General features: G+C 45.8%; 1 protein-coding gene and 1 long non-coding RNA gene across 2 annotated transcripts; one reads left to right on the forward strand and one right to left on the reverse strand.

The window, feature by feature from the left end:
- The first annotated feature begins 839 nt into the window (after positions 1 to 839).
- Positions 840 to 2,052, forward strand: LOC119281127. The gene is made up of 2 exons (XM_037561747.1): positions 840 to 1,892; positions 2,000 to 2,052. Exons 1-2 carry the CDS (start codon positions 1,013 to 1,015, stop codon positions 2,044 to 2,046), a joined length of 927 nt encoding a protein of 308 aa, XP_037417644.1. The 5' UTR covers positions 840 to 1,012; the 3' UTR covers positions 2,047 to 2,052.
- Positions 2,053 to 7,213: 5,161 nt separating this feature from the next.
- On the reverse strand, positions 7,214 to 10,360 carry LOC119281128. Its single transcript, XR_005138275.1, has 4 exons — positions 10,239 to 10,360; positions 10,042 to 10,123; positions 9,872 to 9,932; positions 7,214 to 7,537 (listed from the first exon to the last, which is right to left on the reverse strand). It is a non-coding gene; the product is annotated as an uncharacterized LOC119281128 (long non-coding RNA).
- Between the last annotated feature and the right edge of the window lie 2,028 nt (positions 10,361 to 12,388).

The following is a 12,388-nucleotide window of genomic DNA, read 5'->3' on the forward strand; positions in this document are numbered from 1 at the left end:
CCGCATCACGTCCACCGCGGTGCGAGGGCGGAGACGCCGTGACGCCGCCGTCCTCGGGACGACGCGCGGAAAGAACTTGAGCCGCTGCCGCCGTGCTTATGGACGAACGCCAGCTCGGCCTTGTGGTCGTGCTCGCCGCCGTCACCCCGAAATGGAATCCCGGGCGAGCATACCCCGCCCCTCGCGCGCGGCGTCAGCAGCCACTCTTGACGGAGGAGCGCGCCGGACTAAGTCCGCGGCACGCTGCTCCGGCGAGCGCAGCCGCAGCGCCGCCTTGGCCGGTGCGCCTCGGGCCGCCGTTGTCCGCCGTCGCCGCCCTCTGTAGCGATAAACGCGGGGGCGGAGGGGTCAGGGGAGAAAGTGACTAGGGTTAGGCCGGTCGGCATTTTTGTTCGGGCTCCAAGCCGCGCCGGCCGTCCGATTCGATCGAGCGGCTCACAGCGACGCGGAGCACCGCTTCGGGCCTTCGGGGGTTTAACGGGCCATATCCGGCCGCGGGCTTCAGCCCAGGTTGTCTCAGTCCAGCCAAAAAAAAAATACGCTACTGGACTGATCCGCATTTTGCACACCCGTGGGATTCTTGGGCCAAAATCACTGTCGCCATTTTTTTTTGTTTTTCCAGTGCGTTTAAGTTAATAGTTATTATGTTTTTGCACTGTTTAAAACAAAAAAATGCATAAAAAATATAATGAACACATTATTATTCTGGGTCAAATTGAACCAACGAGATATTTTATTCAGGATTTATTATGTGTTTTGCATGATGAACTTATTTAAGCATCAAATAATGATATTGTTTTTTTATGTTGATGCTTAAATTAATAATGACATGACCCTAATTTTATTTCGGACCAACGTTGTTTTATTATTATGAGTCATCACTTATGATATTTTAATTCCATGTTTTTTCTGCCCAACGGTGTTTTGACATGGAGTTGAAATTAAATACTTGGCATGTTTGTTTATTTACCAACGTAAATTTATAATCATGCAAGTTTACTTATGAACTTTTATGATGATTTCAGCTTCCGCTCCATTCCGGTCCGACACGATCGAACCACTTACGGGGAGTAACTTCCCTCGTTGGAAGTCCCAAGTCGAATTATGTTTGGGTTGTAATGAATTTGACTATGCCTTGAGCGAAGAAAAACCTGTGGCACCTGTGGCAGGTGTCACAGGGTATGCAGAACTCAAGAAGGAGTATGATGTTAAGATGGAAAAGTGGAATAAGTCCAACCATATTGCGCTTCTCATCATGAAAGCGACAATATCGCCGGACATTTCTGAAGCACTCCCTAAGAAAGATACTGCTAAAGATTTCCTCACTGAAATGGAGGAGCAATTTAAAGGCTCCGACAAAGTGTATGCTCATGAGCTTTTTGCTAAACTTCTTCAGAAATACACTATTGACGGAAATGTTAGGCAGCACATATTGAGGGTGGTAAATGCTTTCACCAAGCTTAAGGCTTTGGAGTGTTCTTTAAGTGAAGCCCTTCTTGTCATAATTATTCTTGAGTCTCTTCCTGAAGAGTTTGAACAATTTAAGGTCAACTATAACTCTCTAAAGGAAAAATGGCCACTCTCTGAGATGACCGCAAGGATCGTCCAGGAGGAAGAAAGGATCATGAGGCAGAAGAAAGACCATGTCTTTCATGTTGGCTCTAACAAGAGAAAGCATGACGGACAAGGTTTCCCTAAGCCTCAGAAAAGGCAAGTCAAGAAAGAAGGCACTAAGCCATTCAACCCTAAGGCATTCAAGGGTAAAGAAGCCGGTGGTTCTTCTTCTGCTCCTAGCAGCTCCACTGCTGGAGAAAATGCTTGTAACTTCTGCAAAGAGGAGGGACACTATCAAAGGGACTGCCCAGGCTTTCTAAAATGGATGAACAAAAGAGGTATTGATGAAATTACTTTTGTCGATGAATCTCTTTATGTCGATTTTTCTATAAAGTCATGGTGGATTGATTCAGGGGCAACCACTCACGTTGCCAACTCTATGCAGGGATTCGATACGATCCAAACTATAAGAGGAGGAACAAGAAAGCTTAAGGTTGTGAACGGAGTTGAGGCCGATGTTGAAGTTGTGGGATCTCTCACGTTGGAGCTACACACTAGCCACACTCTTAGATTGAATAATGTTCTTTATGTGCCTACCTTAAGTAGGAATTTGATTTCAGTTTCTTATTTAGATGATGATATGTATGAGTGCCATTTTGGCAAGAAACAATTTGTTTTGATCAAATGTAATAATAATGTAGGCATCGGTGTTAGACGAGGCCAACTATACATGTTATCTCTTAATAATGATTCAGTTATGCATGTGAGTGATGCAATTAATGTTGAGAAGAAATGGAAAGGAGTTAGTAATTCTTTGAAATTGTGGCATTGTCGTTTGGGCCACATTTCGAGGGGGAGAATGGAACGCTTAGTTAAAAATGAAATACTCCTCCCATTAGACTTCTCAGATGCAGACAAATGTGTCGATTGCATTAAAGGAAAATTCGCAAAAATAATTAAGAAAGGAGCAGTAAGAGCCACAGGGGTTTTAGAATTAATTCACACCGACATATGTGGACCCCTTAATGTTAAGTCTGTAGATGGTTTTGATTCATTCATTACATTCACAGACGACTTTTCCCGCTATGGATATATTTATCCCATACGTGACCGATCGGAAGCTTTGGAGAAATTCAAAGTCTATAAAGCGGAGGTTGAAAATCAACTGAACGCAAAAATCAAAGTTGTACGGTCTGATCGCGGGGGAGAGTATTATGGTAGGCATGCTCCTTATGGGCAGATTCCTGGACCTTTTGCCAAGTTCGTATCTGAAAATGGAATCATTGCTCAGTATTCAATGCCTGGTGAACCACAACAAAATGGTGTGGCCGAGCGCCGCAACCGCACCCTTATGGATATGGTGCGAAGCATGCTTAGTCAAGCATGCTTAGTCACTCTAGTTTACCAGTAAGCCTTTGGATAGAGGCATTAAAGACAGCTGCACACATACTAAATCTTGCTCCAACTAAGTCAGCACCGAACACACCTTACGAGATGTGGGCGGGAAAGAAACCGAGCTTGAATTACTTACGGGTGTGGGGTTGCCCTGCTGAAGCTAAAGTTTTCAATCCACAACTTAAGAAACTGGATCCAAAAACAGTTAGCTGTTTCTTCGTTGGATACCCTCATAGGGGAAAGGGATATCGTTTTTATTTTCCAAGACACACCACCAAGTTTGTGGAGACTAGACAAGCGGTATTTTTTGAGGATAATGAGGTCACAAATTTAAGGGAGATCAATCTTGAGGAGAAGCGGGTTTGTGTACCATCCCCGACTATCCAAGAGATTGTTTTTCCAATACGAAGAAATGTGACATCTGATGATCCTGAATCTCACGGTTCAGTCTCTCAGTCAAATGGTGATCCAGAAACTAATAATGAGAATCCAAACACAAATGAGGATCTCCGAGAAAATAATGAAAATGATGATGTTCCACCACCACCTCCGCCCATGGGTAGACCACGGCGTGAGAGGAAGAAAGCCATATTAGATGATTATATCACTTTTTTGATGGAGGACATGAATGATATGGGAAAGGTGGAGGATCCAACCTCATATAAGGAAGCCATTAAAAGCGAAAATTCGTCCAAATGGTTGGTTGCCATGGAAGACGAGTTGAAATCTATGGGCTCAAACGACGTATGGGACTTAGTAGAAGTTCCCGATGGAGCTAAGAAAGTAGGCTGCAAGTGGGTCTACAAAACCAAGTATGATTCCAAAGGGAATGTCGAACGGTTCAAGGCAAGGCTAGTGGCAAAAGGGTATACACAGAGAGAAGGCATTGATTATAAGCAAACCTTCTTCCCTGTGTCAACCAAGGATTCTTTCAGAATCATAATGGCATTAGTAGCTCATTACGACCTAGAACTACACCAAATGGATGTTAAAACGGCATTTCTAAATGGTGACTTAAAAGAAGATGTTTACATGGCTCAGCCAGAAGGCTTTGTTGTGGAAGGAAAGGAACATTTAGCATGTCGTCTAAAGAAATCAATTTATGGCTTGAAGCAAGCTTCAAGAGAGTGGTACCTCAAGTTTGATAAAATTATCAAAACTTTTGGTTTCACCGAAAATGTTGTGGACAACTGCATATACGTTAAGTTTAAAGGCAGTAGGTTCACATTTTTAGTCCTATACGTTGATGACATATTATTGGCATGTAGCGATAAGGATATGCTACATGAGACCAAGAATTTTCTGTCATCCAGTTTTGATATGAAAGATCTTGGTGAAGCCTCGTATGTCCTCGGCATCGAGATTCATCGAGATAGGTCCAGAGGAACGTTAGGACTATCTCAAAAGGCATACTTTGAGAGAGTACTGAAAAAATTCAATATGCATAAGTGCTCACCCTCACCTGCTCCTATAGTTAAGGGCGATAAGTTTGGGACATTTCAATGTCCGAGGAACCAATGCGAAACTGATCAGATGAAGTCGGTTCCTTATGCTTCAGCTGTTGGAAGCATCATGTATGCTCAAGTATGTACACGCCCAGACTTATGTTTTGTAACCGGGGTGCTTGGCAGATACCAATCCAATCCAGGACCGGACCACTGGAAGGCCGCAAAGAAAGTCTTGCGTTATATGCAAGGAACTAAGGATTTCATGCTTACATATAAAAAAACTGATAACCTAGAAATTGTTGGTTATTCAGACTCTGATTTTGCCGGGTGCGTGGATAGTATGAGATCCACGTCAGGTTATATATTCACACTCGCGGGAGGAGCTATATCGTGGAAAAGCTCCAAACAAACGTTAACTGCTGGATCTACGATGCAGGCAGAATTTGTAGCATGTTATGAGGCCACCGGGCAGGCTGTATGGCTAAAAAATTTTATACCCGGACTTAAAGTGGTTGACAGCATATCTAAACCAATTTTATTGTACTGCGATAATGAACCAGCAGTTTTCTATACGAGTAACAACAGGTCAAGTAATGCTGCCAGACACATTGACATAAAGTATCGTGTTGTGAAAGATAGAATCCAGGATCAAACAGTTGATGTTAAACATATAAAAACGAAGCATATGCTTGCGGATCCGCTAACAAAAGGCTTACCACCCAGTATTTTTCGTGAGCATGTTGCCGGCATGGGACTACTGGAGGCCTGATGATTCTGGAATAAGAGGACCATTAAAATAAACCACTCCCCAATTAGCAAAATGTTTTCCATTTCGAAATAGGCGGGTGTACTATACTGTGGCGTTTCAAGCTGTTGTAACACCTCACTTTGGTACATCATTCCTATGTAGAATGGGCGAATGAAGTTAAGCCTAACGATCAAGGGGGAGAATGTTGGTTTTGATCTGACGGCTTAAACAGGCCAGTTAGATCTATTAGTTTAACAGAAAAAAAAGAGAAAGATAACGTTAATGAAAAGGCCCCACGCACCAACGTACGTGAGGTTTTTATCCCAACTAAGGCGCCCTGATCGGGGGCACCCAAACCAACTGATGGTTTAGGTCCCCTGTCGCCAGCGCTACATAAAAGGGAACGAGAGAGGGTTGGCAGCCTGCGTGATCACAATTCTCGTACGGTTTCACTCCCCTCCCGATATTCTCTCACCCCATCCGATCAGGGGGAGCGCTGCAGCGACGGGAAGACCTACTCCAGCCGCCGCTCCCGTCCCCGGGCAGTGCCGGTGGCGTCCTGAGGGCATCAGGACATTGAGGAGGACTTCTACCTCGACTACATCACCTCTGCATCAAGCCTGCACCAAGCAGGCGATCATGTCCACTGCCGTGACACGTAATGATCCCCTAAACCCTTCTCTGTTCATGTTTTAGGTGATCTAGATGCAATCTGTTCCTGCTAATGGCATTCCAGAGATGCATAATTATTCCAACAACCTCAAGTTTTATATCCGAAGCAAGTTTTCAAGAAACTGCTCGAGTTTTAGCAAAAACTGCCCTACAAGGTCGTATTAATTGGTTGAAAGGCTTGAAAGAAACGTGGTTCCAGGGGATTATACCTGTTGGTACCGGATTTTAAAAAATTATGCACCGTTCCGCACAAGACAAGAACCTTTATTTCGTAACAATTATAAGGTGGTAAGGAAACGGATTCCCGGAGGATCAGAGTGGTCATGATCAGTTTGTTAAGTAGGAACAAGTGGTCACAACCACCACACTCAAATCTCCAGCTTTCAACGTGTCAATGCGCACGAAGAAGCCCACACCGCCATTGATACGCCCAGTTGACTTCTATCGGAGCCGAGAGCAACAGCAAACCAGATCGAAAACTGATCAATCTTGAGCTCGCCATTGCCGCAGCTCCCACGTGCTCCGAAGGTCTCACTTGACAGTGGCACCGGTGGGGTTGTTGTACCCGTCCGTGCCAGTGCCACATACAGAGACCGAACTGACCGCTCCATATGCTCTCACCGTCTCAAGCTTAATTGCTGGTCGTGTAGGGTGCCCATGCGCTCGAGATATGTGGCTGATTTGGTGCGAGCTTTTTGCTCGGGTCTTTGTTGCCGCTGCTGCTACTTTCCTGTCAGGAATGCGAGGAATAGAGCTCCTTTCTGATGCTGGAGAGGGATGGATGCGTGCGGCCTGTCGGCCGTTATTGTTGCTGGATTGTTCAGTGTTTGGTTGAGAGAAGAATCGGAGAAACGACTCTACAGTGATATGGTTTGCTGCTGTTGCTGCTAATCGTACTAAACCAGCATTCGATCAGTCATTGGTGAATTGGATGAGGCTGTCAAGTTTATCATCTTGATACGTCTGACAAATAAACTTGTTTGTCAACTCGGGTGACGAGCTAGCATCACTATATCAGCGTCTGACAAAATAAACATGCAGTTATATGCGTTAATCAGAAGGCTCTGCGGACTCGTATTGTCGGCAGCTCAGCAGCATACGCAGCAACTTTTCGCCTTTTCTGGACATAAATCATCACCTTCTCCATAAACTTGAAACTGACATCAAACGGCAGCGAATTTGTGGTCAAGTAGACCAGACACCCCGACATAGACTTTGAATTTCTGCCTTGCGCCAACCTTCCATTCATTAGAGGAATTAGACAGGACTGACCGACACCTCCAATTGGCAGGAGAGAAGGCATGGCATTCTGACCCCATGAACAAAGACGTCGAACAACACACAACAAGTGGACAAAAGCATCTCGAGGATAGATGTAGTACTATGAGGTGGATATTACAGATTTACAGGGAGCATCTTAGGTAGTAATATGAACATAGGATGGCTGCATTCCCCTAACTACGGGCTACTCGAGAAGACACGAAACAGCCCATATATCTACAAAAGACTGACCGATTGGGGAGGTACAAAGGGTCACAGAAAGGTCAAAATATAACCAACACCACGAGCCATGGAAACTTGGAAAGTAGGGGTCCTCCTTGTTCTCATACTACTGTATATCGCAAACAACCACGGGGAGCGCGTCTCCATATCATGAACAGTCTTCTTAAGCGGTCCAAAAGCATCATCATCCAGAAGAAAGCCCTGCCATGCACTAACCCTAAACAAGAAAACAAATTGCTGCATGAGACAAACTGAAACCCCCAGTTCAATGCTAGTTCTTGATCACTTCCCTACGACTAAACTGACATAATAAAAGTGAAAAGATCAGATAAGAAAACATCACATATGATTGTGTTCTGCAGTACCTATTCAATAGACACAAACAAAATTACATCCCATGTTTATTAAGCTGTAAACAGGTAGGCCCATAGCTAAGCCTTGGCATCACAATAAATACACCCTTATCTTATGAACACAGTGCTCTGTATACTTATTCTCGCATCTTGTAAGGGCATGAGCACTAGTTAAGACCTCAAACAAAAACATGATTATGAGGATGCATAGTTATCGGTGTAGCACAATTTTTAACTCCCGTGATCCGATCTCCCCTCCTTCCCCATCTCGCTCCCGTGCGGCCACGCCGGGCCACACCGGGGCACCCCCGCCAACCATCTCTAGACCTCCTTCACGCCAAGTCCTCCCCTCCCGCCGCCGCTGCCGCCGGGAGTCAAAGCCTGTGTGGGGCAGCGGCGGATCTCCTCGGCCGAAGTTCAGGATCGCAACGGCGGCGCTCGCTCCGGCCGTTCAGCGGTAGTGACGTGGGGTGGCGGCGGCGGCCAAGATCGGCGAGCTTGCAGCGACGGACGGCCGCGGCAGTGGTTGGGCCCAATATGGACTCAGATGGGTTTAGACGGGCCATGACTCAGGCTGCAGTACCAGCTGCGTCTCGTCGACTCCGACGACGGCACGCGGGCTCCTGGGTTCATTCCCCAGCACAAGGAAGCCGGGGCCTCCGGCACCGGGCATGGCGGTGGTGGCCCCCTCCGCCAGAGGTGGTCGGCCGACTGGTTGTGGCGGATCCTTAGATCCCACGGCCAGTCCCGACAGTGAGTTGGGGAGGCGTGGCTGCCGATGAAAACCGAGCTCCAGCAAGCGATGGCGGCGTCTACACGATGTTACCTTGTTGAAGGCATCGCCATTGTAGACACCGTCTACCCACTCGCACTGCTCCAGGGGAACCCCAGATCCGAGTATCCCGGATTGGACGATGGCGGCACTCTCGGTGTCGCTCTCCTCATGAGGGCATTGTTTTGGAGCAGCTACTGGACGGACGACGCGGGTGGAGCGGCATTCATGTGACGCATCGACGACATGGAGTCTCGGCGGCGTGGCGCGGCAGGGTCTCAACGACGAAAGTGTGATGATGGACACGCGTAGGGAGATGGCGTTGTTTGGCGCCGACGGCAGGCCTGGGAAGGTCGATGCATCAGTACCTGCTCTAAAGATGGTTCGGTGGAAGATAGTGGTGACGGTCTCTGCAGCATGCGCATGCGGTGCCCGCTGAGAGTGAACCGGACAGGTGTGTGACCCAGACCCGGCAATTCGGCTTGGTCGGGGCCTCCGGCGTTAGATGTTGGGCTTTGGTGTGAGGTCTAGGTATGCGGCCCCGACAATCTAAACCCTTCATCAAGTTGATAAGAGTAGCGACAGTTGTTGCCAAGATGGTGGCTTCAGACTTACTGATGTATTACTTTGTAAGGTCTTGGTGAATAATTAATAAAATGGCTGCATGCATCGCCCTGATGCCGTGGGTCATCCCCTCCTTTTCGAAAAAAAGCTCAATTTTAACTAAGCATAGAGTGTGTCTTGTTGGCTATTCAACCTACTTCAGTGTAGTCAAACATTAATTCATTTGGAATCGTTTTGGCTATTCATTCCCACTTATACTACTTTGGCTATATCTCACTATAGACCTAAATATATAGGGAAGATAAGAAGTAGAAACCATGGAGGTCTCCAACATTATTTGAGAAGATAAGAAGTAGAAATCATGGAAGTAGAAACCATAGAGAAGATAAGAAGTAGAAATCATGCATGAAGATCACGCTATAGCAATTAACAACCTTCCTTGCCGAATTTGACATGATCACATGAAAATACGACAATATGCATTATACTGATTTGGCTATTCATTCCCACTTACTTCAACATCGTTTTGGCTATTTGGCTATATCTTCTACTTTGGCTATTCATTCCCACTTACACTCTCACTATAGACCTAAATATATAGGGAAGATAAGAAGTAGAAACCATGGAGGTCTCCAACATTATTCAATGGCAATGTTCAGAAAATCGTTAACAGGTAACTGCTCGGTTGGCTGGCGAGTCGGGCATTAATAGGTGAATCGATCAGTTAATCGGCCGATAAATCGGCTACTCGGTGATCCACTGAGCAGGGATTAATCGGCCAGTTAACTGATTTATTGGCCGATATTTTGAACAAGTGAAGATCATAACATGTATTCCTATATAGCATTACACTGACACGTACCGTCTGGGTCTATGTTGGTGATGTGTCAACCAATCTGGCCTCATGTGAAACTCCAGCAGAACTAACAGATACCAAAGCAAAATCAAGATGATATCAGGGAAACAAAGATTGTACCATAAGATCTATATATTCCTACATGACACAGAACTACAAAATAAAATGAAACCCACCTGTTCTGCAAAGCTAAAACTTCTGGAATAGGAGCATTGGGATACCACCTACAGACTTTGCTTCCTTGCAAACACAGTTGGCCTGATGTGATGAAAAATTAGGAAAATGATATCTGATGTTACTAAAACACGTAGACTGCAATCACCAAAGGAGACCAAAGACAAAATAGAACAGCCAAAAACAAAAAAAACATCACCTTCATGCAGCTTGACAGTCACGGCAACAAAGAGAATGACAATTGGTCCTTGCTGCATCTGCTGCTGCAGAGTCTCGGCTGGGAATTGATTTGCCTGTGCCTCCCACAAAGCAACAACAGCCGTCTCTCTTCAAAAACATAATCAGAAAATGCACAAGCATGTAGAACAGCACCGAAGACTGTCATGAAGCAACTAAAAGTGACCAACAATGAAGCTCTATAAACATACCTGCCATCGCTTATGCACACGTTACGGACTGCCCGAGGTGCACCATTGACAGTAACAGTTTTCACACTTGAAACTTCCAGCATAAGACCAATGGCATCTGCATCAGGCACCAAAAGGCAAAACCAATCCTAGATTAGACAGAGAAAAGAGCAGCGGCTGTACACATAGCTATGGAGGCAGAATGATTCAGTCACAAATACAGATTATATACCAGACATTAGCGCTGTCTTGTTTTCACGCGATCGGAGGACTTCATAAGGCGATATCTTGTATGCATACACCGGAAAACTAGCAGGCACATGTTCATCCTTGCTTATCTCTGTGTCCCTCGTGAACATTGCCATGCAAGGATGATCAACGGCCCTATAGGGCAGACTAGGGTGGACAACCTTAAAGTGGTGTATGTAATACACATTATCCTCTTTGATGCGTTGAAAAAAGAGCGATGCAAACCACGCAGGTACTTGAGCGTCCATCATACCCCCCTATTTCATAAACAAACCAGCACGGTGACCTTACATGGTAAAGGTAATGTTGATAGTCAAATTTGGCAGATTAAAAATATGTATCATGAATCAAAGCCTTAGCTTCAATGAGGTTGATCTGCTAACGTGCTAGGCTGAAGATTGCTTTTTAACTGAAGATGTCCAAACGCTGAAGGAGTTGGGAGGTAAGTCGGTATAGGAAATTGAAGATTCAGACTCCAGTTTTGTTCACGTACAACCACCATCAGGTGTGAGCTGAAGACGGGGCTACGGTTGAGATATGCTTGTTTATTTTGGAGCACAAAGAGGAGCGGACGTCTACTATTTTTATTATCAAGGAAACCAGGTTCCTGTTCAAAATGTACAGATAAGGACCAAGTCTTGTAAAACAGAGTTGTAACCAGATCGGTCTCCTGATCGATCTAGGGATCAAAGTCCAGATCGCCCTATATATACGTAGGGTCAGAGGCCGGTAGAGGGACACCCAACATCGACAAAAACATATCTACTTTATTTCCACGCACAGCTTTCCTTTCGTTTGTTTTTCCCCATCGACTCCTCTGTTCTTGCCTGCAAGTTCTGAGAGCGCCGTGGCAGTAGGCCAACCCTACGCTGCTGCACCTGGAAAACGGGACCTAGACGTCGCTTAGGTTCCGTTTGCCGTTGATCCGTTGAAGATCCGTCCAGAAGAATCAAGTTTTCTTTGAGATCAGCAAGAAGAAGGCCGTTCTGTTCCTCATACAGAAAAAGACAGCAAAAGAAAAGACCGGCTAGATTGTTGATCTGTTGTGTTGCCGTGCAAACGATTTTTGCCGTCAACAGGTAAATGAACAAGACGTTACAGAACGACAAGTATCTCACCTGCTCATCGAGCATCACAAAATCAAGCTGCGGAATTCCTCTTGGTTGATACTTGCCCATGTAATGTGAAATGCGCGTTATTCTGACTCGAACCTGTTAAACATCATTGTACGCTACGGTACGTTATAAACCGTAGCTAGCTAGATATTGTGTGCGTGTTGTAGTTGGTTTAGATTAGGTTGTTGAGATGAGATCTTGTAGATAACTTGGAGATCAATCCACACCTAACCTAATCTAACCTCCTTGTAATCTTGCCGCATATCTGGCTATATAAACATGCAATGCGCCCCTGCCCCTGGTATGCGCTTCAGCCTCCTTTTCACATGGTATACAGAGCCTAGTTCTTCCACACATCTAGATCATGTCATCTTCCTCCTCCTCTCACGCCATGGCCATGCCCTCGCTCGCCTCCCTCGGCCATACCATCACGGAGAAGCTCACCCGTGACAACTTCCTGGTGTGGAAGGTCCAAGTCCTTCCGCACGTCAGGGCCGCGGCGATGATGGGCTACCTTGACGGCTCGATCAAGGAACCCGCTGCTGTCATCGTCACCGAGAAGGAGACCAACAGGAAGA

This window comes from Triticum dicoccoides, chromosome 3B, assembly GCF_002162155.2.
Source record: "Triticum dicoccoides isolate Atlit2015 ecotype Zavitan chromosome 3B, WEW_v2.0, whole genome shotgun sequence".
NCBI lineage: Eukaryota > Viridiplantae > Streptophyta > Magnoliopsida > Poales > Poaceae > Triticum > Triticum dicoccoides.

Excerpts from the sequence above, each read along its gene's own strand:
- LOC119281127 (XM_037561747.1), top strand. The coding sequence starts at position 1,013 with ATGATGATTTCAGCTTCCGCTCCATTCCGGTCCGACACGATCGAACCA. Across the intron at positions 1,893-1,999 it reads AAAATGGATGAACAAAAGAG|GGATTCGATACGATCCAAAC; the intron begins GTATTGATGAAA and ends AACTCTATGCAG.